Source organism: Camelina sativa, chromosome 7 (assembly GCF_030686135.1).
Source record: "Camelina sativa cultivar CO46 ecotype springtype chromosome 7, ASM3068613v1".
Taxonomy (NCBI): Eukaryota; Viridiplantae; Streptophyta; class Magnoliopsida; order Brassicales; family Brassicaceae; genus Camelina; species Camelina sativa.
In genome coordinates, this window is record NC_141886.1 from 7,619,131 (window position 1) to 7,643,499 (window position 24,369).

Below are 24,369 nucleotides of genomic sequence, written 5' to 3' on the forward strand. Positions count from 1 at the left end.
AAACTATATATATATATATATATATCATCTTCCAGATTTAAATATTTTCTATCAACAATAAACTACATCAATGACATTCCTACAGTATTCCCTGATGAGCCGAATATAATGTCTTGCTTTTTCTGTGTATACGAATGATTTTCCATTATCATGTCTAATCTATAAAACGTGACCACATGCAGCATGTTCGACCTTTATTAGAATTTTTTTGAAATTGTTATGGTTATGAAAATACAGATGGGAACCCTCGATTAGGGGTGTAGTCATTTATTGATTGTTATGTATAATCATGTACTGAATATTTTATACAGTCGTTTATTGATTGTTATGTATAATCATGTACTGAATATTTTATACGAAAGAGAAAAATCAAATTGACTCAGTATGGACTACGAAAGAATTAAATGAACAAAAATAAACAAGTGAGTAGACTTAGTATAAGCTAGCTCCCCACGTGCATGTAAATGTACAAACAATTGCATCTAATTTGTAATTATGGCAAATTAATTTGTCGATGTCATAACCAGAAACCCCCACAAAATAGCCATTTAGTTTATTATTTTGTTATGTGTTTTGTATACGTAAGATGAAAGTTTAGTAGATAGCTTTAAGAACAATGCGATGGTATATATGGACAACTATGGTATTTATATGGCGACGAAACACCAACGAGCTAATAGTGTACATACTACATCGTTAGAATCTTTCATTGGGATCAAAGAATCCAAAATGAGAACAAAAAATAAAAATAAAGAGTTGAAAATTACCAATATATAAAGCTTTTGTTAATATATGACATATATAGTTCTAATATGATATAACAAAATAAATTAGAATAATTTTCCCTTTCAATGGAAATATTGTCCATGTTTATTTTTGCACTCAATAATTCAATTATTTGAGCCCCTATACGCATGTAAGTACTAGAACTATTGTTCAATAATAATTAAGAATAATTTTTCCGTTCATCTATAAAAATAATATAATCATTGAATAACTATAATATGATAAACATTGAATAGTTATCCTAATTTCAGGTTGAGTTATCTTATATTTTAAAGCAATGTAAATGCTAAAAATATTTTGAGGAAAAAAAAAGTGAAAACATGAGTATTTTTTTTACTTGTCATAAAACTGAAGAGTGTTTACTTACAATTATACTGGACAAGTGTCATAAGCGTTGACCAGGCAGATATTTTTAGAGTACTCAAGAACGTGGAGAATATTATTAGTGGGTTTGGTATCAATCTTTGTCACTATTTATTTTGCATTTTTATCATTGTATAATACACTATATGAATGTGTGTATTTATTGGGACAATAACGGCGATTTCTCAAATAATTAATGAACAAACTCGGACCAAGTCGTTTTGCTTGACTAATAATAATGTCGTCACCTCATTTTATAAATCTTAGTCACGAGTCCGATATATCACGGAAGTCAAAGTAAACCTCACTAATCAGTAGAAGACTTCAAACCCTTTTAACAAAAAAAAATAAACAAAAACAGTAGAAGAAGACTTCTAATTACAAAAAATTGTATTTATTTTGTGAAAATTATGTGTTTTCAAGCAGCCTAGTTGACTGCATTTATAGATGTTCCGTCGTTATCCATCAAACAACCAACTTTTTAAATGCTTGTCTTAGTATTAATTTATCTAAACGATAATGTATGTATAAAAGTCAAATAAGAACTGACGACTGTTTTAGTTTAGAAAAAGTTTGACATGTTTGTAAAATCGTCTAATAAAAGCATGTACATACCAAGTCTCATTTGAAAGTATTTTACTATAATCTATCTAATACCAAATGAAACTAAACCGGACCAAATATTTTGTTGGAATAGCTTCAGGAGAATTCTTAGGGTACTTAGTAACTCGTGATGAATCGAGGCAAATTCAAACAAGAACAATGCCGTGTAGGATTTTTCCCCCCAAAAAATTTATACTACAAACAAAGATAGACATAATGGATCAGTCACAATGATGAAAAGAACTCGCCATAAGTGTCAAAAATCAATTTAGGTAAGACAAACAAGTTTAATTTTAATTTATTTTTTTCCAGAGCTAAGTAAAATACAAGGAAAAGATGAAAGATCAAACAGATAATCAAGCCAAAAATATACAAATAATTATACGATTAAATTTTCCAAGCAATTTTAATCTCTTCACAAGAATTTATGCAAAACCACAAAACAAATATCAAATAACATTATTTTTTATTGATAAAAAAATATCCATAACGCATAAAAGCCGATATATATCTAATATTTAATTTTCTGGGATAACAAGACAACTAATCAATCTTTCAATCCTAATCACTTTAAGAAATTACACGTTGTCATTCTGAAGTTTCCGTTTAATCTCTTGCTTTTGCTCTCAATTTCATGTGTTGTTGTGTCGAGTTAAGTTCTCTTTTCATAAAGAATTTTTCTCTATCCTTAATCTCATGGGATTAAATTTTGATTAACGGTTTCTGATCATCCCGAATATTGGTTTTTATTAAGGTCAATGATTAATGATCGGAAAATGATTTTGGGAATTAATAATAATTAGAACTATTTTTTAACCTTGGAAATTGTTGGTATATTCTTTATCTTTTCAATTAGTTATAGAGTTTCATGAACTTATATTTGACTTTCTCCAATATTATTTTAAGGGTTAAAATTTTACCCAACATAAATAATGGTAAATATTTTATCCAATGAGTTCCTTATGCTAATATGACCATTTTTGCTTATCATATACTTCCTATATTCCAAATTATAAGACCTTTCAGCTTTTTATGTTTGTTCCATTTTAAAAGATTTTTTTCAAATTTCAATACATTATTTATGTTTATTTAGTATATTATGATCATTTGTATTCTGTAGTGTTTTATCTAATTGGTTAAACTCTTTTAAATAAATATGAAATAATATTATGTCATGTAAAAATAAAAATACATTTATAATTCTTTAAGATTTTGTGTTTTTAACAAAAAAAAACTTATAAAATAGAACATAAGGTGTACCATTGTACTATTAGTAATGGTAAAACAGTTCGGGTGAACCATGACAACATTACATTAACTCACCCTCCACAACCAATTCATAGCTCTCTTCCAGACAATAGTTTTCATCTCAGAAACCTTATCTCTTCACGGAGTACTTGTCGCTATAGGGACAATAACAAAATCAGAGGAAACATCATCGACGAAGATCAGGAACACATCATTCATATTTATCTGTCTCGCACTGAACACCCACATAAAATTATATGGCATTATACAAACTCGGGTAATTATACGGTTCGTTCATGATATTGGTTATCTATGCACAATCCAAACCAACCAAATGGTCTTCCACCTATCCTCATGGATCAACAACATTGAAGCAGAAGATTTGAAACACTTTCTCTTGGTGTATTCTTTCAAAATCACTACCTACAATTACACTTTTAGCCACCCATGGAATGAATCTAGATCCGATATTTTCTAGATGTTTTCAGAGTAACAAAACCATTGAACACATCCTCTTTATGTGCCCATATGTTGAATCAATATGGCAACTATCAAATATTCATGCTCCTTTCATCTAGTCCTCATATATGGACTCTGAATCCTTCATTGAAGCTTTATTTGACTATCATCATGCTAAAAATACTCCATCTAACATAATATATTTTCCTTTTTTTGTTTTTATGGCACTTTCGAAAACCATAAACAAATTCATCTTTGATGGTATGCATGAAAATCCGAAAACTATTGTTCTACGGTAACAATCAGATGTTCGAGAATTTTCACGTTATTTGGAACAAGGTAATGAAATAAGAGATCAAGTAACTCAACAAGCAATGAAAAAATGGATAAGACCTTCACATCCCTTTACTAAGTGTAATTATGATGATTCTTTCGATCCTTCTACTAACCAAGAAAAATGTTGTTGGATACTTCGTGATCATGATGGAGTTTCTCAAGGCTGGGGAGCTTCAGTTCTAGGCTATACATCATCCCCATTGGAAGCAGAAGCCAAGGCCTTACTAGTGGCAATTCAACAAACCTGGATCTGAGGACTAACCAGTGTTGTTTTTGAGGGTGACAATGGCACATTTACAAAAATGCTTAACAAAGAGCTTTTTAACACAAGCATTGAAGGTATCAACAAGGACATTAAGTATTGGTCATCTCTATTTCAAAAGATTCAATATGTTTATTCATCCAGGAATTGTAATAATGTTGCTCATCTGTTAGCAAAGTTTGGTTGTAATTCAAATATTTTTAAGTCAGGGTGTTTTTCGTCTCAACCATGGCTCTCAAGCCAGTTGTGTATAACGATTACGTTAACTCATCTGAGATCTAAACTGGTTGCCTCTCTCTAAAAACTTTTCTCTCCCTTCTCTCTAAAAACCAAACTTAGATCTGAGCCGGTTGCCTCTCCGGTTTGCCCTTCCGGCGCCGACAAAGGCTCTTTTTCTTCTTCTTTTCTGGTTCCTTTGTTCTTTCCGGCGTCGGTTTTGCCTCTGTAATGTCGTCCTTCGACTTCGGTTGAGTTTCTCTAGATGGTAGTTTTCGGTGAGCTTCTCGGCGTGTGAAGTGGAGTCTCGTGTGGTGGTGATCACTGGTGACGACTCGATGAAGAGGCTTGAGGACGACATCAAATCTGGGGATAGATATGGCGAATCTAGGTTTCGCGACAGCGTGTGTCGATTTGTTTCTTTGGTGGGTTCGTTGGCTTGGTGGAGAAGTGAGGGGCTGGGAATTTATCGTTATAGATCTCAGGTGGTGGTTTGATGCTCTTGCATCAGATTTGTCTTCTCTCACTCCATCTGAGGCGGTTGATTTGTTGTCGGTTTTCAGGTAAGGTTGGGCTGCGTTTCACTGAAAGACTGGGATTCAAGATGCAACAGGAGGGAGGAAAGCTTTCTTCTCCATCACTGGAGTGGTGTTGTCTTTCCGGCATGCGTTTCAGCTGTGGCCTTATCCCGATGGTCGAAAGGCTTCGGATCTGGTTCATCCTGGTTTGAAGATGCCATAGGAGATGCAGAGAAGTCTTTCACGGTTCAACCATCAGGATCAGTGGCTGCAGCAGCGGCAGCGGCGGAAGACGCATGCGGATAGGTGGGTTTTTCGGTGAGTGTTATGGTGGTTAATGGTAGATCCATTTAGGATCTTGACGGCTTGCATGGGCTATGGTTGTTGAGATGTTGTTTAGAGCCTCCTCCTCTCTCTAGTCTCCACGTTTTGTTTCCACCAGATCGGATCTGAAGTTAGTTTTACCTCGGGAAAGTTTTCTGGTTACATAGATTCGGAGTCCAAGGGCTTGGGTCCGGGTATGTCGATTTGCTAGGTCGGGGAGACGATGTTCATTGGGTGGCGGAGAGTTGGAGGATTAACCTATTCTGAAAGCTTTGTGGTAGGTTTGAATCGCCGTTGGTGATGGTTGTGCGACAGGATTCGAAAACTCCGGTCAAAGAACCAGATCCGGCGTCGAAGTCACAAAGTTGTGGAGCTTGTTTCGTCGGTGCTAGTAGGTCTGATCTTCTGCCTCCGTTAACCAACTTTATTTCTCTCTTTTTATTCGCCGGAATTTTTTTTTGTTTTGTAACTGTTGTCAGATTGTAATTTTAAGCTCAAAACTATTGAATCAGTCCATTCATAAAAAAATAGTTTTTTTAAAAACATTACGTTAATTCATCTATATAAATTATTTTTGCTGAAAAAAAGGAAAATAAAAGAAGAACATAAGATGTACTATTTGCTTAGCGTCTTGCGCCTCTTGGTCGTTTTATTTTTGGGAAAAATGTCATAAAAATCCCCAACTTTTAAATTTGGGACGTTTTAATCACCAATTTTCAAGATGTCATTTTAATCACAAACTTTTCGTTGACTTGACCATAAAATATCAAAGTTTTGTTGACCTCGCCGTTTTAGGCACGTCGTTTTTTCTCTGTTAAAGAACTCAAAAACAGAGTAAATTATATGTTATATGCTATTGTTTTGCATAAACGACCATGTTTTTAACGCCAAAAGTAACATCGTTTACCAAATTGTAGAAACTAAATCCCTAAATCGTTTCCAATATCATAAATCCATAATCCAAGGAAGGAAACCCCAAATTCTCTCTACACTATTGATGACACACCACACTCACCGACACAACCAGTGTCAAAGCTTGAATTTGAATCCATCGAAACAAAGAGATTGCATAAGAGATTTTGGTATTATAGAGAAAATTTGAGATTTTTTTTTTAGGGTTAAAGATTTAATAAATGACATACCTAAAACGGCGTGGTTAACAAAACTTTGATATTATACGGTGAAGTCAAGAGAAAGTTTACGAAAGTTGGTGATTAAAATCCAAAATTTACCGATTCACGAGTATAATAATAACTAAAGGCACCGTCCTAGAGTTGGGTCACTAGCTTATGACTATTTATCTTTTTCCATGCATTCTTTTTTTTTTCCCTAATCGGAATTTAATAAGCTCATTTATTCCTTGATCAAACTGGAATTTTCGTTCAAAAGTTCAAAACTAGGCAGAAGATCAAGATTCAAGTTAATCATAACTCTGACAAAACTTCACTCATGTTGCAGATTCTGCATTTATTTCAACTTCCATCGAAGTTTCCACATCCCGTTCTATATATTCCGTTTAAGAAATAATATAATGCTTCGAATCTAAATCCAAAATTTAGAAAGAAAGGAAAAAATTGATGAAAACATATACAGAGATGAAACGGTTTAGAAACCGAAGGTATATATACAATCACCATTTCCCTATTTTCTTCCTAATTTTTATGATAAATTGGTTTCAATATGTTATGATCCTTTATATAATAAAACGAAAGTACACAACTTTTTTTTGTAAACTATATAATTTTTATAAGTTGGTTACAAAATAGGTTATACATTAAATATAGGTTGGTTAAAAAAAATATTCATAAATACACTTAACAATATCCCAAACAATAATCAGAAAGAGAATATTCAAATGATTTATACAATTTCCTAAATAAAATCATTAGTATTCCATGTATTGTTACAAAATATATATTGTTAGGCATAAAAATATATTTTTAGGCGTAAAAAATGAATAAAAATATATTCTGAGATCTTATTGTGCAACTGAAAATAAAATTTTACCTAAGCACGGTCATATTAAAAAAACTATCACCAAACATGTTCAAAAATTAAAATAAAAACAAACAACAAACCTAACCATTTCTCATACATAAAATTATAAAATTAACAATATAAAACTTACAAAATAAGTATTTTTTCAAGTCATTATATTTAGCATATGATTTTATTGCATAATGTTTTATCCCAAAAACTTTTAAAAATAATCATATAAATTATATTTTATTCTAAAATTATAATAGAAATAAAAAGAATTTTAACCCGTGCTCTAGCATGGGTCCTAATCTAGTATATTGAACTGCAAATACAAAAATGATAGAATCTTTGTTGATTGGACTAAATCAGTGAATTCAGTAACGTATATAAAACTTCATTGAAGAAAATAATGACTAGTAAGAAGCAGATGCTGGAGAATTTTGGTAGTATAAGTACATGTATTAATCTATCTTAACATTTTTGAAGTACATTTTTGTGTCATCCTCTCTTATCTTTGTATCCAAACATGTTTCAACTAAATTCTCAACAATCCTTACAACCAAACACAATCATTTCCTTATTTGATAATATTAATTTTCTAAAATATATCTATCTAATTTAAATAAATATGTTAGATTAAAATATAATTCTTCTTTCATTTTTATTAATCTTATATTTAATTATTTTAATTACTATTCAATACATAAAGTTAATAAAATTTTAGATTTTTTTCAGCATATAATGTGATTTGAATTTTTCTAAACGGATATATACTAAAAATTGTCTTAGGATATTTGTAACCAAACATGTATATCCACATATAGAGCTCGGAATACATTTTTGAAGTACAATAGGGTGCCATCACTTTTTGCCAACTTCGGGTTGGGTTTTTAACTAACATTATAAGATTGCCGAATTTTTGGGCCGGTTTTTAATCCATAGCATACTTATTTACATCCAATTAATGCCAATTAATACTCATTGTATCTTAGGAAATATCTAATTTGCATGCCGAATTGTTGAGACCGAGTTTGACAAAAAGAATTGATAATCCAATTTATGTAATCACATCCCTATAATATAACAACTAATTCAAGATGAATACATCTTAGGAAATATATAATTTGCGTTTAATAAACGATTACATATTTGGTAAGATATTATTAGCTTTAAATGTACACTATTAATCCAATAATATCAATTCATAATCATAGTAAGAATATGCCAGATCATTCATTCTTAAATCATAACTAACAAATCGTAAAATGTATGTTCTCAACTTGCGAATCAAGAGTTTCTACAAAACCCTACCTACAACCGTTAACAGTATATATATCAACAAAATAATAGAGTGGTGGTGTAAACCTAGTGATGTTTAGTTTGGAAGCAAACTAATTCATGTGTTTGTGTAAACCTATAAATCTTATGCAACTACAAATCCAATTTTTTAAAGCAAGCCATGTGATATATTAAGATCATAAGATGTGTCCCATGTCCATATATAATTTATTTACTCCATGTCTTTCATATAATATTATAAAATTCGAATGACTAATCATTGGTTATGAATTAATTGTTGTTGAGGAAATGAGCCTTTTAATATTTGGTGTATCATATCAAATAAAACGTGATTATTTCATTAACTAACCAAACTAAATTATAACACCAAAATGTACCCTTCAATGAAAGTTGTTACGAACATGTCAACATGCAATATATAGATTCAAACCTAGTGACAATAATTTTTTTTTTTTTTTTTTTTTTTGTCAAAACCTAGTGACAATAATTTAAAGTCTCAATTAAACATCATATCAAAGTAGATTGGAGTCCGTATTTAATTGGCGACTGCAATTAACACGGCGGAAAGATATAGACTCAAAATTACTAGTTATAGGAAGAAGTATAATGAAATTTTTAATATGCATAAATAGAAAGTCATGTTTCCGGAGGCATATATATAAATAATATCTATACACATGCACACACCTAACTTTGTTGGAGGAGTGAGAGATGAATTTAATAAAATTAAGATAGATAGAGTGGGAGCTAGGGAGAAAGATAAAATAAGTGTTTAAGGCAAAAGACAGAAGAGAAGGTGGGGAAGTACAAAGAAGAGAGACGCACGCAGAAGGTGTGAGCCAAAGTGTTGAGTTGTGTTTTTGTAATAATAGATTGATACGTAATTACTTACTTAAACCCCGTTCGGTTGGTGGGAGTTGAGATGACTTTAGACAACTTTACACTTATCGCTTTTCTGTGTGTTCTCTTCTTCAAGCTCACATGACAATGGTAGACTTATTGTAATGAAGTTTTTTTTTTTTCTGCTTTAATAACAAAACATGTAAAGTCTTCGTCCGAATCAACGTGTCCCCACTTCTCTCCTAAGTCAAAATATAATCACCGTAAACTTGTTCTAACTTTCTTACCGTCAACGAAACATTACTAAAATTCTATAATAATACTATTAAATACCCAAAAAAAAACCCAACGGTGAAGTAGAACCCACTGGAAAATTCAGAGCTGTCGTTTCCTCATCCATTTGCATATTCTCCTTATATAATCCCCTTTACAGTCTCCACTCCATTCTCATGTATCTTACTTACTTCATCATCTCTTCTAAATACCAAAACAAAGAAAAATACAAAAAGAAAGAATAAATTATGGATCTTCTTTTTCTCTTGTTCTCTCTTCTCCTCTGTTACCTCTTCTTCAAGATCTGGAAACTCATAGACTCAAAGCAAGACAAAGATTGCTACATCTTAGACTACCAATGTCATAAACCATCCGACGATCGAATGGTGACCACTCAGGTCAGTGGAGAGATCATTTATCGAAACCAAAACCTTGGGTTAACTGAATACAAGTTCCTTCTCAAAGCCATCGTAAGCTCAGGTATTGGAGAACAAACCTACGCTCCAAGACTCGTCTTTGAAGGTCGAGAAGAGCGTCCTTCGTTACAAGATGGGATCTCCGAGATGGAAGAGTTCTACGTGGACAGCATCGGAAAAGTCCTGGAGAGAAACCAAATCTCTCCTAAAGATATCGACATCCTCGTAGTCAATGTTTCCATGCTCTCTTCAACACCTTCTTTAGCTTCAAGAATCATAAACCATTACAAGATGAGGGACGATGTCAAAGTCTTCAACTTGACGGGGATGGGGTGTAGCGCGAGTCTAATCTCCGTAGACATTGTCAAGAACATTTTCAAGACCTACTCAAACAAGTTAGCTCTTGTTGCCACCTCCGAGTCTTTGAGCCCTAATTGGTATAGCGGAAACAACCGTTCGATGATCTTAGCCAACTGCTTGTTCCGATCCGGTGGTTGTGCTATTCTCTTGACTAACAAACGTAGCTTGAGAAAGAGAGCAATGTTTAAGCTCAAGTGTATGGTACGGACTCACCATGGAGCTAGAGAGGAGTCTTACAACTGCTGTGTCCAATCCGAGGATGAACAAGGCCGTGTAGGGTTTTACTTGGGGAAGAATCTACCGAAAGCCGCAACTCGGGCTTTTGTAGACAATCTCAAGATTATAACACCCAAGATTCTTCCCGTAACCGAGCTCTTGAGGTTCATGTTGAAACTTCTCATCAAGAAAATCAAGATTCGTCAAAACCCTAGTAAAGGCTCCACGAATCTCCCATCAGGGACTCCATTGAAGGCAGGGATCAACTTCAAGACCGGGATCGAACATTTTTGCATCCATACCGGTGGAAAAGCTGTGATTGATGGGATTAAACATAGCTTGGATTTGACCGAGTATGACATTGAACCGGCGAGGATGACTCTCCATCGGTTTGGAAATACTTCAGCGAGTAGTTTGTGGTATGTGTTGGCTTACATGGAAGCCAAGAAGAGGTTGAAGAGAGGAGATAGAGTATTTATGATAAGCTTTGGAGCTGGTTTCAAGTGTAATAGCTGCGTTTGGGAAGTTGTAAGAGATCTAACGGTTGGGGAGTCAAAAGGAAACGTCTGGAATCACTGCATTGATGATTATCCACCAAAATCAATCGTGAATCCTTACATGGAGAAGTTTGGTTGGATCCAAGATGAAGATCCTGACACTTTCAAGGTCCCCGACGCTTTTATGTAAAACGCAAACGCAAACGCAAAAAAAAAAAAAAAGAAACAACACAAGGTGACACAACAATATTCTCTCTTTCTTAAATTTTTCCTTTTGTTAAAAATTTTACGTTTTCATTTTTAAATTCGGATTGGGAAAGGTGATATGAATGTAAAAGAAACTTCGATTTAGCTTTCTGTTTATTTTATATGATTTTTTTTTTTTGGTGGGGAGTTATAATTTGTTAATTACATACATTAAAATAAGGGTTTTAGGGGGGCATGAACTTTCCAATACGATGGGCACTTACTAATTTGCCATCTTTTTTTCTTCTTCTTAAATGTTGTATCATTTTAATAATTTGTAATATTCATTGTCCACTTTACTTTGTACTATATATTGTTTCGCATTTACTCAAGCTTGTCACGGTACATCTTCATGCTTAGTCCTTTTTCTTGTTTTTTTTTTAATATTATAGATTGTAAAAAAAAACAGAAACTATAGAAGTTTTAAATTTAAACACTTCGAAGTACTAAAAGTTTCATTGAATTGTCAAAAGTTGGTAAATAAAAAGAGTCTGCAGTTGAACTTTTGAATGATAACGTTCAGATTCTGTTGGTAAATTTCTTTAATCCACGTACGTTTTTCGTAGTTTATTGAAACGACATTCACATTTACATGCGATGCCACTATTTGTTTTTAACTTCTTTTTGCTATTTTAATGGAATTTTGGCTAGAAATGCCATTTTCCTCAAAAAACTTGACAAAAACGCTATGTTTCTTATTCTTTCTAAGAAATGTCATTTTTCACATGAACAGAAGATGTAAGAAGACTAAATTAACCTTGCTTTATTAACTTAGAAATGTACATGTAGAGAATTTAAATTAATTGTTCTCTTTACAATAGTTGGATATGTAGAAAAAAAAATTTTGTCTAATATTTTTATTGTAGGTAATGAAGAAAATTTGAACGTGTTGCTCTACTTTTTAGAAAATGATTTAGTAGACAAATCTTTTATGTCCACATTGTTTGCTTCTTGTCCATATTGTATTGTGGACAAGTCTTTTTTTTTTTAAATTTGGTCCACTATTATGGTAGACAATATGTTTAAACTATAAATTTGTCAACATATTGGTTGTAGACAAAATGATTTATAACAATGATAAACATGTGAAAATGTTTGTCCACTACTTGTGCTAAGTCTATACTTTTGTCCACTCTTTATTCTGTTTATGATGTTTGTACACAATTTGGTTTATAAAAACATGTCCATCGAACAAAATAACACATGTCCATCGAACATAAGAGACACTAAAGAGATGAATACAACAAAAATAACATGCAATAATTTAAGAAAAACAGGCTGTAACAAAGTTAGTAGACTAATTAGAAGATGGACAACATTTTAGATCTAATCCATCAGTTAGTACCTAGTTAGGTCTTTAATGTTTTCATTCAGGAATCACATCCTTGAATCCTCTTCAACACTTGTGTCTAATGATGGTTGGGAGATATGCAAAATGGACAATAAAATGAGAGTTAGTCAATTTTTGACAAAGGGATGATGAACAAGTTATGTGAATGGTACATTAATGTCCTCTAGATCTTGTCCATCAATTAATACCTAATTTGGTCTCCAAAGATAACAGATGAATTTCATCTCCAATCTCGATGGAAACATCTTTGATGACAACATGAGCACCTCCTACAACATGTTAAGGGTTTAGTCCACCCAGATATGTTCCTTCGAATCTGGTCTACCAGATCTGGTCCATCGAAAAACAAATATCAGGTCAGATGTTAGATCTGATCCATTAAAATTGTATGGAAAAGGAAACAAACAAGAGAATCTTAAAATTGAGAAATAACATACTCAGTCTTGAAGGGAGCATCTCCAGAATGAACAAAAAGATTTGTTCATCAACGATGGAGGTTGGTTCTATTTTTTCTCCAGTAGATGAAGCCACTGGAATTCATTGGAGATGGAAGAAGAGATATGGAGGTTTCTAGAGAGAAAAGAAGAGAGAGAAAGAGAGAAATGGAAAAAGATGAATAATCGAAGGTAAGAGAAATAAGAATTTCAAAAAAATAACAAAAACTAATATTAATTATTTATTTTATTGTTCAGTATTTTTAGAGACAAATTCGTCAATTTAAAAAGAAACTATATCACCCGGGAAAAGGTTTTAAAATAACTGGCATTGTTCATCACATAAATGATAATTTTCTCTATTTTAATTTTTTTCCGTGTAAACATTTTTTTTGTTTTTGAGAAGTCTGTTTGGTAGGCAAACATTCAATGGTCATTTGATTTCATTACCAGATTCTGGGCCCATTTGTCTCCATGGAAAATGACAAAAATCTCCTTATTAATAATAATTTACTTTTGACGTTAATTAGTAGTATTAGTATTTGATTATGTAATACTAATTTTTTGTATTTAAAAGTATACTCATTGCTTACGAAAAAAAAAGTGTTATAGCTTTGCTAATCCCTTAATATATTTTCAGAATCGAATGTGTTCAAATGATAAAACATACTTTATTTTTTTGTAGAAAACTATATGACTATGTGACCATATCTATAAATTATATACCAAGTAAAAAGGAAAATGAAAAATATTAATAGCGGTATTTTTATACATATGTATAGCTATCTTTTTTTTTGTCAACTGATTTGTTGTATTAGAATTAATATTCCTAAGCATAGACCTGACCTTACAGAGGTATGTACCCACAAAAAATTACAGGGAAGGATCGAAAACTCCAAAGAGTAAGAACCACAGCCACGTATGTATAGCTATCTCTTACGATGTTTAACAATTCTGTCATTTTATAAATCAATTGACCACAATGATATTTTCCTTGTTTAAATACTAAATTTGGTTACAGTATGGTTCTGACACGTTTACTTTGTGGACCGATAATCTCTATTCTCTATAACTCATTCAATATGTAATTCCATTTTTTAAATAGATAAATCGATAATATTCAGAAATTCTGTAGGACTATAGTTTATCCACTTAAGATTGATAATAACCATAATTTGCATTTAAAGCACATTGGTTTGAATGGTAAAAGTAAAACAAACACATTTTTGTGTCCAACGAGATATGGAAACCCTTAGTTTTCGGATGAAAACATGGGAATTTAATTTAAGTAAGCGTGGTCGAAGACTCGTGTTGTTATAATAAAAACTGTTAACAATAGTTGATTATTTTCACAATATTCGAGTAGATCGTAAATAAATAATTTGGGGCAAAAAAAAACTAAAAAAGGTAATAAATAGGGACAGGTAAGTGTGACAGTAGAAAGAGAGCTGTCCAAAATCGAAATAAAAACAACTTTCTTATTTAATTGGCCACTCAAAAAACAGATGAAACATTTACTTCTCACTCTCATTTCGACTTCACATTGTGGTGGCACTATTAGGTGCCGTTGGATCATCCTCTTAAATAAACTCTATCGTCAATAAATTGGGATTTGTATGGATCATTGAGTGACCAAACACTACATGATTCTCTGTTTCTCCTTTGGTTGAATAAATTTACTACCTATTTTCGTGAATTTCCAAATCTAAATCAATTATATGCCGTACAGTTCTTAAATTCTTTTCGATTATGATAGTGCCGGCTCAAAAAAAATTTGGACCCTGTACTAAAGTAAATAAATAACAGCTTTTCGTTCTATAATTTATAAATCTGAAAATTTGGAGTATTTTATACACAATTCTGGACAAATAAAGACCCTAAAATGCTATAAAAAATTCAGAGAAAGTAATGGAACTCTATACACAATAACATTAAATAATGTGAATTAACTATTTTGCTCCATAGCATTTTTCCAATGATTGATACATGAGTGAGGACTGAGGAGTACGTACATAATATAATGAAATAGATTAGGGATTAGCTAATCACAACTAACTAGTCTGATGGAAATATGCGACGTGAGACTCGTAGAACAATGAATTGAATTTGGTCGTGATATATATAGTGATAATTGGTAATTGGATACTATTAGAATTGTCAAACGGACCAGTCCACGTCCATTTGGGTCGGCGGCGGCAGACATGTTTTTTTTTTTTTTGAACAGCAACTTGGCCAATTTGCTAGGACAGCTAGCATGCATGCGAAAAGCAAATAAGATCAAGATTGATACCGTGCTATATGCTTAATCTTGAGCGTAATATTTGATTTAACATATAAATACGACGAAGAATCTACATTTTCAAAGTAAAACAATCAGTTTATTTGGAAGAGAAAGTCAAATAATTCTTCAAGAAGCAAACATAGCCAAGGGAATTTAGACGTCGGATTTGCTCCTCAGTACTACTTCTTGGATGAGATGAGTAAGAATTCACATGTACATCTCCACTTAAGTAATTGATATATATATATATATATATATATATATATATATATATATACCTTTGTGGAAATGAAATCAGCATTGTCACCAACCCTATTCACATCATAAGATGCGGGGAATATCAATGAACTTACAACTTCAAAAGAAAATTCTCGCAGAAGAGTACATCCAATCCAACTATGCATGGTATCGTAGGACCCTTTTAGTAGCTTGCATTGCTTGTTGGTGGCATGATACATCAATTTAAGTAGCTTGCTCAGTGTGTGTCGGCTATATATCCAAATTAAAGAAGCAAATGTAAAATACTAGATACTTCCGATTAGGGTTAATTATGCACTTTGCAATATTGTCCAGAAATGTGCCGGATGTGAAGATTAACATTGATTAGCTCTCCACTGGTGTAGAGATAGCATGCTGCAATTCTTTCTAGGTAAGGAGGTGTTGAATGTATTTTTGTTGCAATAGATGTAAGAGGTCTTTGATACTGATCTCTTTCTACTGTCACACTTTATATATAATTTTCTCAAAATTAAACTAGTAAACACAAAAGGCCATTAGGTTTGATGAGTAAAAGAGCTTCTTTGATACTGATCAACTTAATAAAGTTTTTTATTCTATGAAATTTTGATTTGATCATGATAATGCTAAATACATGAATCATATATATGATGTAAACGGAAATAGAGATAGTCTTGGTTGTCTTAAATCGTCGATTAGTAGCACTGACCCAACTTTTTTAAAGCAAAGTTACACTTTGTTTTACGAGAAACCAGATTAGTACAATACAATTAATAAGATCCGGTTCGGCATAAAACCTCTGAAACAAGAGTTTCAGGCCACCGTTTATTAATAACTTTAGGGGCGAAATTCTAATACAAGTTGTAGCTTAGCTTAGTAGCTACCGTAAGATCTCAATTCTTGTTATTTGTTTTTTGGTAAAACTATAAAATAATTCACTAAATAAGGGCAGTTCAAACTTCTTCAAAGTAACAAATTAAAACCAACGACTTAGTAAAAAAAATTAACAGAAAAAAAGCTATTACTACTTGCATATAATTTGATATAGCATGAGGACCGGCCACAAGATTTTAATGGTTTAAGTTTGAAAGAAGAAGGTAGGCTAACAGAGGCAACGACAACATCTCTGTAGAATCCACTCCAAGCTGCAAGAAACCCAATAAATGAGAATCCTAAGAACAAAAAGAAAATGAATAGAGAAAGAGAGATAAGGGCTTACACATGGTGGAGACAAGAACATGGTCTATCTCTAGGAAAGATGAGGATGTTATTGTTTCTATGGTCCAACGAGAAAACAGAAGAAAGATTGTTTTCAAGAACAAAACTCTTGTTACTTGAACCTTCCGGAGAGAACGGTTGAGACAGAGAAGAAACAGAGGAAGAGAATTCGTATTTTTCACCGTCAACTCCGTAGCTCACAGGAAGAGAAGACGAAGAAGAGGACGATGAACCAACTCTCTCCTCTTCATTCATGTTTCCATTGATCTCTCTCTCTCTCTCTCTCTCTTTTTCTCTTTGCTTTGTGTTTTGAATCTATTTGTCTCCCGGGAAATTTTTGAAACTTAGGTGTTAAACCTAACGGTCATTCAACTAACTGTTACACCACCAACTAACTTACTACTACATGCTTGATTTGCTACTGAGGTGTCGGACGTGTTTTATATATTTTTGAATAGTCACATTTTTATTTGACGTGGATGGCATAATTAATAAGAAGAATAGTCAAACGTATAGGGAGGTTTATGTTCGGTAAATATACAAATGGGTTACATAGAACTGGGCCTATTATAGGGTTTTCAATTGGGCAATAATGTGAAATTAAACCAAAAAATATATTGATAAGGCCCTTAGCATCGATCGTTACAAAGGTACATTGGCGACAAATTTTTCACTTTGATGCATATGCCATCTCACTAGATAACTCAAGAGTGTCAATAACGTAGGGGTCGTCAGTCGTGTATAAACAACTCTGGATTATGCTCATAGGGTGGATTAAGACAATAATTTAAGATGTCTAAAATGTTAGGTTAATAATAATTTATATATATATATATATAATTTAATATATATATATATATATATATATTAGTTTCATTTTAGCGGATCTGCTAACAGATCTAAAACACACACAAAAAAACATCAAAAGAAACTTTTGACAATAAACCCCAAAAAAAACAAAAACAAAGAAACAGCAAAAGAAAAAGAAAGAAAAACAATTTTCTTAGCCAGAGATTTAATCAATTTTAAAACATCATAAGAACAAAATTAGCCAGAAATTTGTAAAAACATCATAAGAACAAAATTAGCCAGAGATTTTGACTTAATATGTATTGACTGAATTTATCGATTCTGTAAAAAAAATCAACAAATTACCATCCAAATTTTATGCAAAATTACAATCTAATACATAAACCTAAAACCTAAAAATTATAAAACACACATCCATTGTTAAGTTAAGAAAAATAAACTACTGAATCAAAAACTTCCAAGCCATATTCAAACAGGTACATTGTTAAGTAAAATCACGTCACGTGTCCCCACCCCCCCCCCCCCCCCCCCCCCCCTTCACATATACGTACTTCGACGTGAGGCCATGTTTTTTTTTTCCACTTAACATATACCAATTTCTCGAATTGAGTAACATCATAGTAATATAATTATAGCTACTTCATTTAAAACTATATACTAGTTTCTTTGTTAAATCAAATCATATCTTGACTCCAAAATTCACAATGTACAAGTCTAGATTTGTGTTCACAGGGTTTCAAAATAGATAAATGGTCATTAAATACTTTATATAAAATAAAATAAATTTTAATTATAAGAAATCAACCTTTTCAATGTCACTATAATATAATCTTTAAAATCATTATGGGGCAAATCACATATATTAAGAAGAATTAAGGGACTAAAGAACAAAACAAAAATACTTCAAAAATAAAAATAAAACATTCGAAAGTTTTCAAATCACCTTTTCTTTATTTGCGTGTTTGTCCTTTTGCGCAACGGTCGGATCACGGATTTTTTTACAAACATAACGGTTCAAAATTTAACGCCGTTAGGCTCTATGAAGCGTCTAACAAGTCAAACGACAAACGCCTGCCTACCGTAACGGCTCATTTATTTGTTTTATTTTTATTTTAATCCTCCCTCAAAAAAATTCATATTTTAGCTCTTTCGTTCTAATTTAACCCTTTTTTTTGTTTCTCTCAGAAGCGTCTTTATATTTTTTTCATTCTTCATTCATCTCTCTTCTTCTTCATCGGCGAAGATAAAAAAAAAAACTAAACCACCATCGCAAAATTCAAATTCGAATTTGTATTTGTAATCGCGAGCTTGCTTCAAGGAAATCGGAATCTAAACTGCTCGATCGGGTACATTTCTTCGCTCATTCCTCCTGATTTAGAGACGCGTTTTTGAGTTTTCGTATCTTCCATTGACGATTCTAATCGTAGTTTATTTTCGAGGTGTATGCGTAATTTGTAGGGTTGAAACTTGGATTAATTTGAGATTACGGATTTGTTTTTTTTTTTTTTTTTTTGGTTCAATGTTTAGGGCGTGATTTCGTTAATTTGTAAATTCGATTTGTGATTTTGAGTTGTATTGATTTGAGATTTAAGCTTTGTTTTTGTGTGGATCCTTACTATGGCGGTTGATAGGGTTTTTGTTTCTCCGTTGATGCAGAGATAGATTAGGTTTTGGTTTGCTTTGCGAAACTATTTTAAGAGGAGATGGATTCTAACAATTCGAAGAGAGGAAGCTCGGCGAAATCTCCATGTCAGACTCCGCGTTCGACTGAGAAGTCAAATCGAGATTTTCGAGTTGTTGACTCAAACTCAACAAATTCAAACTCGAATCCAGTTAGCAAGAATGAGAAAGAGAAGGGTGTGAATATACAAGTCATCGTTCGTTGCAGGTACACTTTGCATAATTCCCTTTTTTGGCAGGACGGTAGTAGTAAGAAGCTTCTTATTTTGGTATTTTAGTGTGCTAATAATCTTTACTCTCTGGTGGTTTTGGTTCTGTGAATTTTCAGACCGTTTAATTCTGAGGAGACTAGGTTACAAACACCTGCGGTACTTACCTGCAATGACCGCAAAAAGGAAGTTGCGGTAGCACAGAATATAGCTGGGAAGCAGATTGATAAAACGTTTTTGTTTGACAAGGTTTTTTTTTTTATCTCATTAAGGCTTTTTAGATAAGTTTCTGAAAGATAGTGTCATGCTTACCAATTTGTGAAATTTGTTAGGTTTTTGGGCCAACATCCCAACAGAAGGACTTGTATCATCAAGCAGTTTCTCCCATTGTTTTCGAGGTTCTTGATGGGTATAATTGCACCATCTTTGCATATGGGCAAACGGGAACTGGTAAGACATACACAATGGAAGGAGGAGCAAGGAAAAAGGTAACCCCAATTCAAGAACATCATTTTTGAAGTATTTTCTCTGATATGGTAACGAATCCTCATTTGATGGAACCTATTTCTTTTCTCTTGCCAGAACGGTGAAATTCCAAGTGATGCAGGTGTTATCCCTAGAGCAGTTAAACAGATATTTGATATACTGGAAGCACAAAGTGCTGCTGAATACAGTTTGAAAGTTTCTTTTCTTGAGCTCTACAATGAAGAACTGACAGACCTTTTAGCTCCTGAAGAAACAAAGTTTACGGATGATAAATCAAAGAAACCTCTGGCCCTTATGGAAGACGGCAAAGGTGGCGTTTTTGTGAGAGGTTTGGAAGAAGAAATAGTGTCTACTGCTGATGAGATTTATAAAGTCTTGGAGAAAGGGTCAGCCAAGAGACGCACAGCAGAGACTCTTCTCAACAAACAAAGTAGTAGATCTCATTCAATATTTTCGGTTACAATCCATATTAAGGAATGTACTCCAGAGGGGGAAGAGATTGTCAAAAGTGGAAAGCTAAATCTTGTTGATCTTGCTGGTTCAGAGAATATTTCACGGTCTGGTGCTCGAGAGGTACACATAACATATAATAGATCCAACAGTATAGAACCATGATTTTATCATTGACAGTATAGTAGTGTGTCTAACCTCATGATTTTACTAACATATATGAGATCACTATATTGCAGGGTAGAGCCAGGGAAGCTGGTGAGATCAACAAAAGTTTGCTCACACTTGGACGTGTCATAAATGCGTTGGTTGAACACTCTGGCCATATTCCATACAGGTAAGAGAAAGATTATGCCTTCACATACCTCTGTCTGGAAGATTTGATACATGATTTACAGGTTTCTAATCGTACGATTATACGCATTTAAATTTCAGAGAAAGCAAGTTGACAAGATTATTGAGAGACTCTTTGGGAGGAAAAACAAAAACATGTGTAATTGCTACAGTGTCACCCTCTGTTCATTGCCTGGAAGAAACACTCAGCACACTTGATTATGCACACCGTGCGAAACACATTAAAAATAAACCAGAGGTCTGTCAAACATAAATATATGAAATATGCTTCTTTTTTATTTCTGCCACTTTACTCATATAACACCTGTTCTGCTACAATCAGGTTAACCAGAAGATGATGAAATCAGCTATTATGAAAGATTTGTATTCTGAAATTGAACGTCTAAAGCAAGGTATATATTTTGTCACATATTGAGGATCTCCTTTGCTTATCAAATACTTAAAGTCTGTTCTTGACTGTATCAGAGGTCTATGCTACAAGGGAGAAAAATGGAATTTATATTCCTAAGGAGAGATATATTCAAGAAGAAGCCGAGAAAAAGGTGCTGTTCTTATCAAGGAATAAGTGCCACAATCATTTCACAATTTTAGATTATAGATTCAGACTTCATTGTCTATCGGTTTCTGCAGGCTATGGCTGAAAAGATAGAGCAAATGGAAGTTGAGGGAGAAGCTAAAGACAAGGTGAGCTTGAAAGGAGTATAGTGAACTTTTGGTTCTCTGTCCTCTTTTCCTGTAAGATAAATTTGCAGTTGGTTCCTTCCCGGCTACCAAATATGCTGACAATCCTGATTGTTGAATGTAGCAAATTGTTGAGCTTCAAGAGTTGTACAACTCGGAACAGCTTGTAACTGCTGGACTGAGAGAGAAGCTTAATAAAACTGAGGTATTACAAGTTCTTTTGTTCTGCGACTTGTTGCCGAGCACAGTTCCATTTCCACTGACATGCAAGGCCTACCTTCTTATACTCTTTTCTTTCTCTGATTTTAGAAAAAGCTCTGGGAAACGGAACAAGCATTGTTAGATCTCGAAGAGAAACATAGACAGGCAGTTGCAACAATTAAGGATAAAGAGTACTTGATATCCAATCTCCTGAAATCTGGTAAGTTGGTAACAAGCTGAGTTTATTTCTCCTGTTCGTCGATGTTTAAATAGTTGTATCTTTCAGATGATATAACACCTTTTTCACATTTCCTCAGAGAAAACACTTGTTGACCGTGCTATCGAGCTTCAAGCAGAGTTGGCAAATGCAGCATCCGATGTTTCCAACTTGTTTGCCAAAATTGGTGTGTATTGCTCTCTCTCCTCTCTTCCATTTTTGCCATCACATTCTGAAAACTAACTCAGCTTTTGTTTCCAGAGAGGAAGGACAAAATTGAAGACAGCAATAGATCGCTCATCCAAGAGTTCCAGTCACAACTGCTACGGCAACTTGAGCTCTTGAACAACAGTGTTGCAGGTTCAGTGAGCCAGCAGGAAAAACAATTGGAAGACATGGAAAAAGTTATGGCATCTTTCGTATCTGCAAAGACAGAGGTAGGTTACACAATTTTCTAGCTTACCTTTTTAAACAGTGATGCCTATCTTCGGTTATGTTTACTCACACAATTAATCGTATTCTCTACAGGCTACTGAAACACTACAGGGAAGATTAGCACAGTTGAAGGAAAAGTACAATTCAGGCATCAAGTCTTTAGATGATATAGCAGGGAACTTAGATAAAGACAGCCAATCGACTTTGAATGACTTGAACTCGGAAGTGACAAAACATTCTTGTGCACTGGAAGATGTAAGAAGAGAATCATCCTATAGCCTATATCTTATGAAGAACTAATATTCTTATGAGTGACTCTTGACCCTATGAACTGGTGTTTTGAATCAGATGTTTAGAGGATTTACATCAGAGGCGTATGCACTACTTGACGGGCTTCAAGGTAGCCTTCACAATCAAGAGGAGAAGCTCTCTGCATTTACACAGCAACAGCGCGATTTGCATTCCCGTTCAATGGAGTCTGCTAAATCTGTCTCCACTGTGATGTTAGACTTCTTCAAGACTCTAGACACGCATTCCACTAAGCTGACGAAGCTAGCAGAAGATGCTCAAAACGTCAACGAGCAGAAACTATCTGCATTCACTAAGAAATTTGAGGTAAGTTTTTCGCTACTCCTTGTCTAATTCTATACCACAAATGATATTAAAGCTTCTCTTATGCTAGAATTTATAAGGAAATTGTTCTATATTTCAGGAATCCATTGCAAATGAAGAAAAACAAATGCTTGAAAAAGTGGCGGAGTTACTAGCGAGTTCAAACGCTAGGAAGAAGGAATTGGTTCAGATGGCTGTGCAGGATATTCGCGACGGATCATCATCCCAAACCGGTGCACTGCAGCAAGAAATGTCTGCAATGAAAGATTCAGCTTCTTCAGTTAAAGTCCAATGGAACGCTCACATGAGCCAAGCGGAATCTCATCATCTCGATAACATTTCCGCAGTTGAGGTTGCAAAGGAAGATATGCAAAACATGCTTCTAAAATGGTATTTTTCACTTTCTATTCGATTCAACCCAAAACAAACTCAATTACTTTGTTATGCCAGTTTTAATTCTTTGACTACATCATTGTTTTTCATAGCCTGGAGAATTCCAAAACCGGAACTCAACAATGGAAGACCGCTCAAGAATCTTTGGTCGATCTAGAGAAGAGGAATGTTGCATCCGCGGATTCTATCATCCGGTAATGCACCTTCCTTGCTAATCCCTATTTTCTATATACAATATCCAAATTCAAACTGATCTTATTTATGTTAATAATGATATAAAAACCAGAGGAGCCATAGAAAACAATGAGAAACTACGAGCTCAGTTTTCTTCTGCGGTCTCAACCACATTAAGCGATGTCGATTCGGCAAACAGCGATATCCTCTCATCCATTGACCGTAAGTAATCTAATTCAGTTTTCCATTCATATATATAAATCCATATATTTGATTCTAATCATTTTAAATTCGCAGAATCTTTACAACTCGATAAAGTCGCATCAGCGGATGTTAATTCCACAATCGCTCCTTGTTCTGAAAACTTGAAAGAACTAAGAAGCCACCATGATGGCAACGTAGTAGACATCAAAGAAAAGACAGGAAAATGTCTTGGTCACGAGTACAAGGTAACACGATCTGTTCATTTTTATTTTAATCATGATTGAATTGGACAAAAAATTGTTTATATTTATCAAAATTGTAAATTAATAGGTGGATGAAGCAACAAGCTCAACGCCAAGGAAGAGAGTGTACAACATCCCAACGGTTGGATCAATAGAAGAACTGAAAACGCCGTCGTTTGAGGAATTGTTGAAAGCGTTTCACGATTCCTCCAAGTCGCCCAAACAGATGCTTCAGCAATCTAACGGAGATGCTAAACACCTTAGTAGTAACGGTCGACCACCGTTAACGGCGATCAACTGAAAAAGATACGTTTTGTGTTCCGTGAAATTTATAGTAACACGGTAACAAGAGTGTATAGAACGATCAGATCTCTCCGTTTTATTCTGAACTCGGTGTCCTAGTTATTTTACATTTTTTTCATGACAAAGATCAAATTCCCAAAATTATATATTTGTTT

General features: G+C 33.6%; 2 protein-coding genes, 1 long non-coding RNA gene and 1 pseudogene across 4 annotated transcripts; 2 read left to right on the forward strand and 2 right to left on the reverse strand.

Moving 5' to 3' along the window:
• The first annotated feature begins 9,105 nt into the window (after window positions 1-9,105).
• Window positions 9,106-11,574, forward strand: LOC147941009 (3-ketoacyl-CoA synthase 12 pseudogene; annotated as a pseudogene). Its single transcript, XR_015562272.1, has one exon. The product of XR_015562272.1 is annotated as a 3-ketoacyl-CoA synthase 12 pseudogene (transcript).
• A 782-nt stretch (window positions 11,575-12,356) lies between these two features.
• LOC147941010 (uncharacterized) lies at window positions 12,357-13,221 on the reverse strand. Its single transcript, XR_015560828.1, has 3 exons — window positions 13,031-13,221; window positions 12,782-12,923; window positions 12,357-12,651 (listed from the first exon to the last, which is right to left on the reverse strand). It is a non-coding gene; the product is annotated as an uncharacterized LOC147941010 (long non-coding RNA).
• A 3,108-nt stretch (window positions 13,222-16,329) lies between these two features.
• LOC104700660 (protein PROLINE CONTENT ALTERNATIVE 22-like) lies at window positions 16,330-17,060 on the reverse strand. Its single transcript, XM_010416194.3, has 2 exons — window positions 16,765-17,060; window positions 16,330-16,690 (listed from the first exon to the last, which is right to left on the reverse strand). Exons 1-2 carry the CDS (start codon window positions 17,016-17,018, stop codon window positions 16,648-16,650), a joined length of 297 nt encoding a protein of 98 aa, XP_010414496.1. The 5' UTR covers window positions 17,019-17,060; the 3' UTR covers window positions 16,330-16,647.
• Window positions 17,061-18,631: 1,571 nt separating this feature from the next.
• On the forward strand, window positions 18,632-24,355 carry LOC104700662 (kinesin-like protein KIN-5A). Its single transcript, XM_010416195.2, has 21 exons — window positions 18,632-18,919; window positions 19,230-19,461; window positions 19,582-19,711; window positions 19,795-19,950; window positions 20,045-20,521; window positions 20,638-20,735; window positions 20,834-20,990; window positions 21,075-21,144; window positions 21,218-21,294; window positions 21,383-21,436; window positions 21,558-21,638; window positions 21,743-21,854; window positions 21,952-22,038; window positions 22,113-22,288; window positions 22,380-22,541; window positions 22,635-22,901; window positions 22,999-23,288; window positions 23,384-23,485; window positions 23,578-23,687; window positions 23,763-23,914; window positions 24,000-24,355. Exons 2-21 carry the CDS (start codon window positions 19,277-19,279, stop codon window positions 24,210-24,212), a joined length of 3,156 nt encoding a protein of 1,051 aa, XP_010414497.2. The 5' UTR covers window positions 18,632-18,919; window positions 19,230-19,276; the 3' UTR covers window positions 24,213-24,355.
• The last annotated feature ends 14 nt before the right edge of the window (window positions 24,356-24,369 follow it).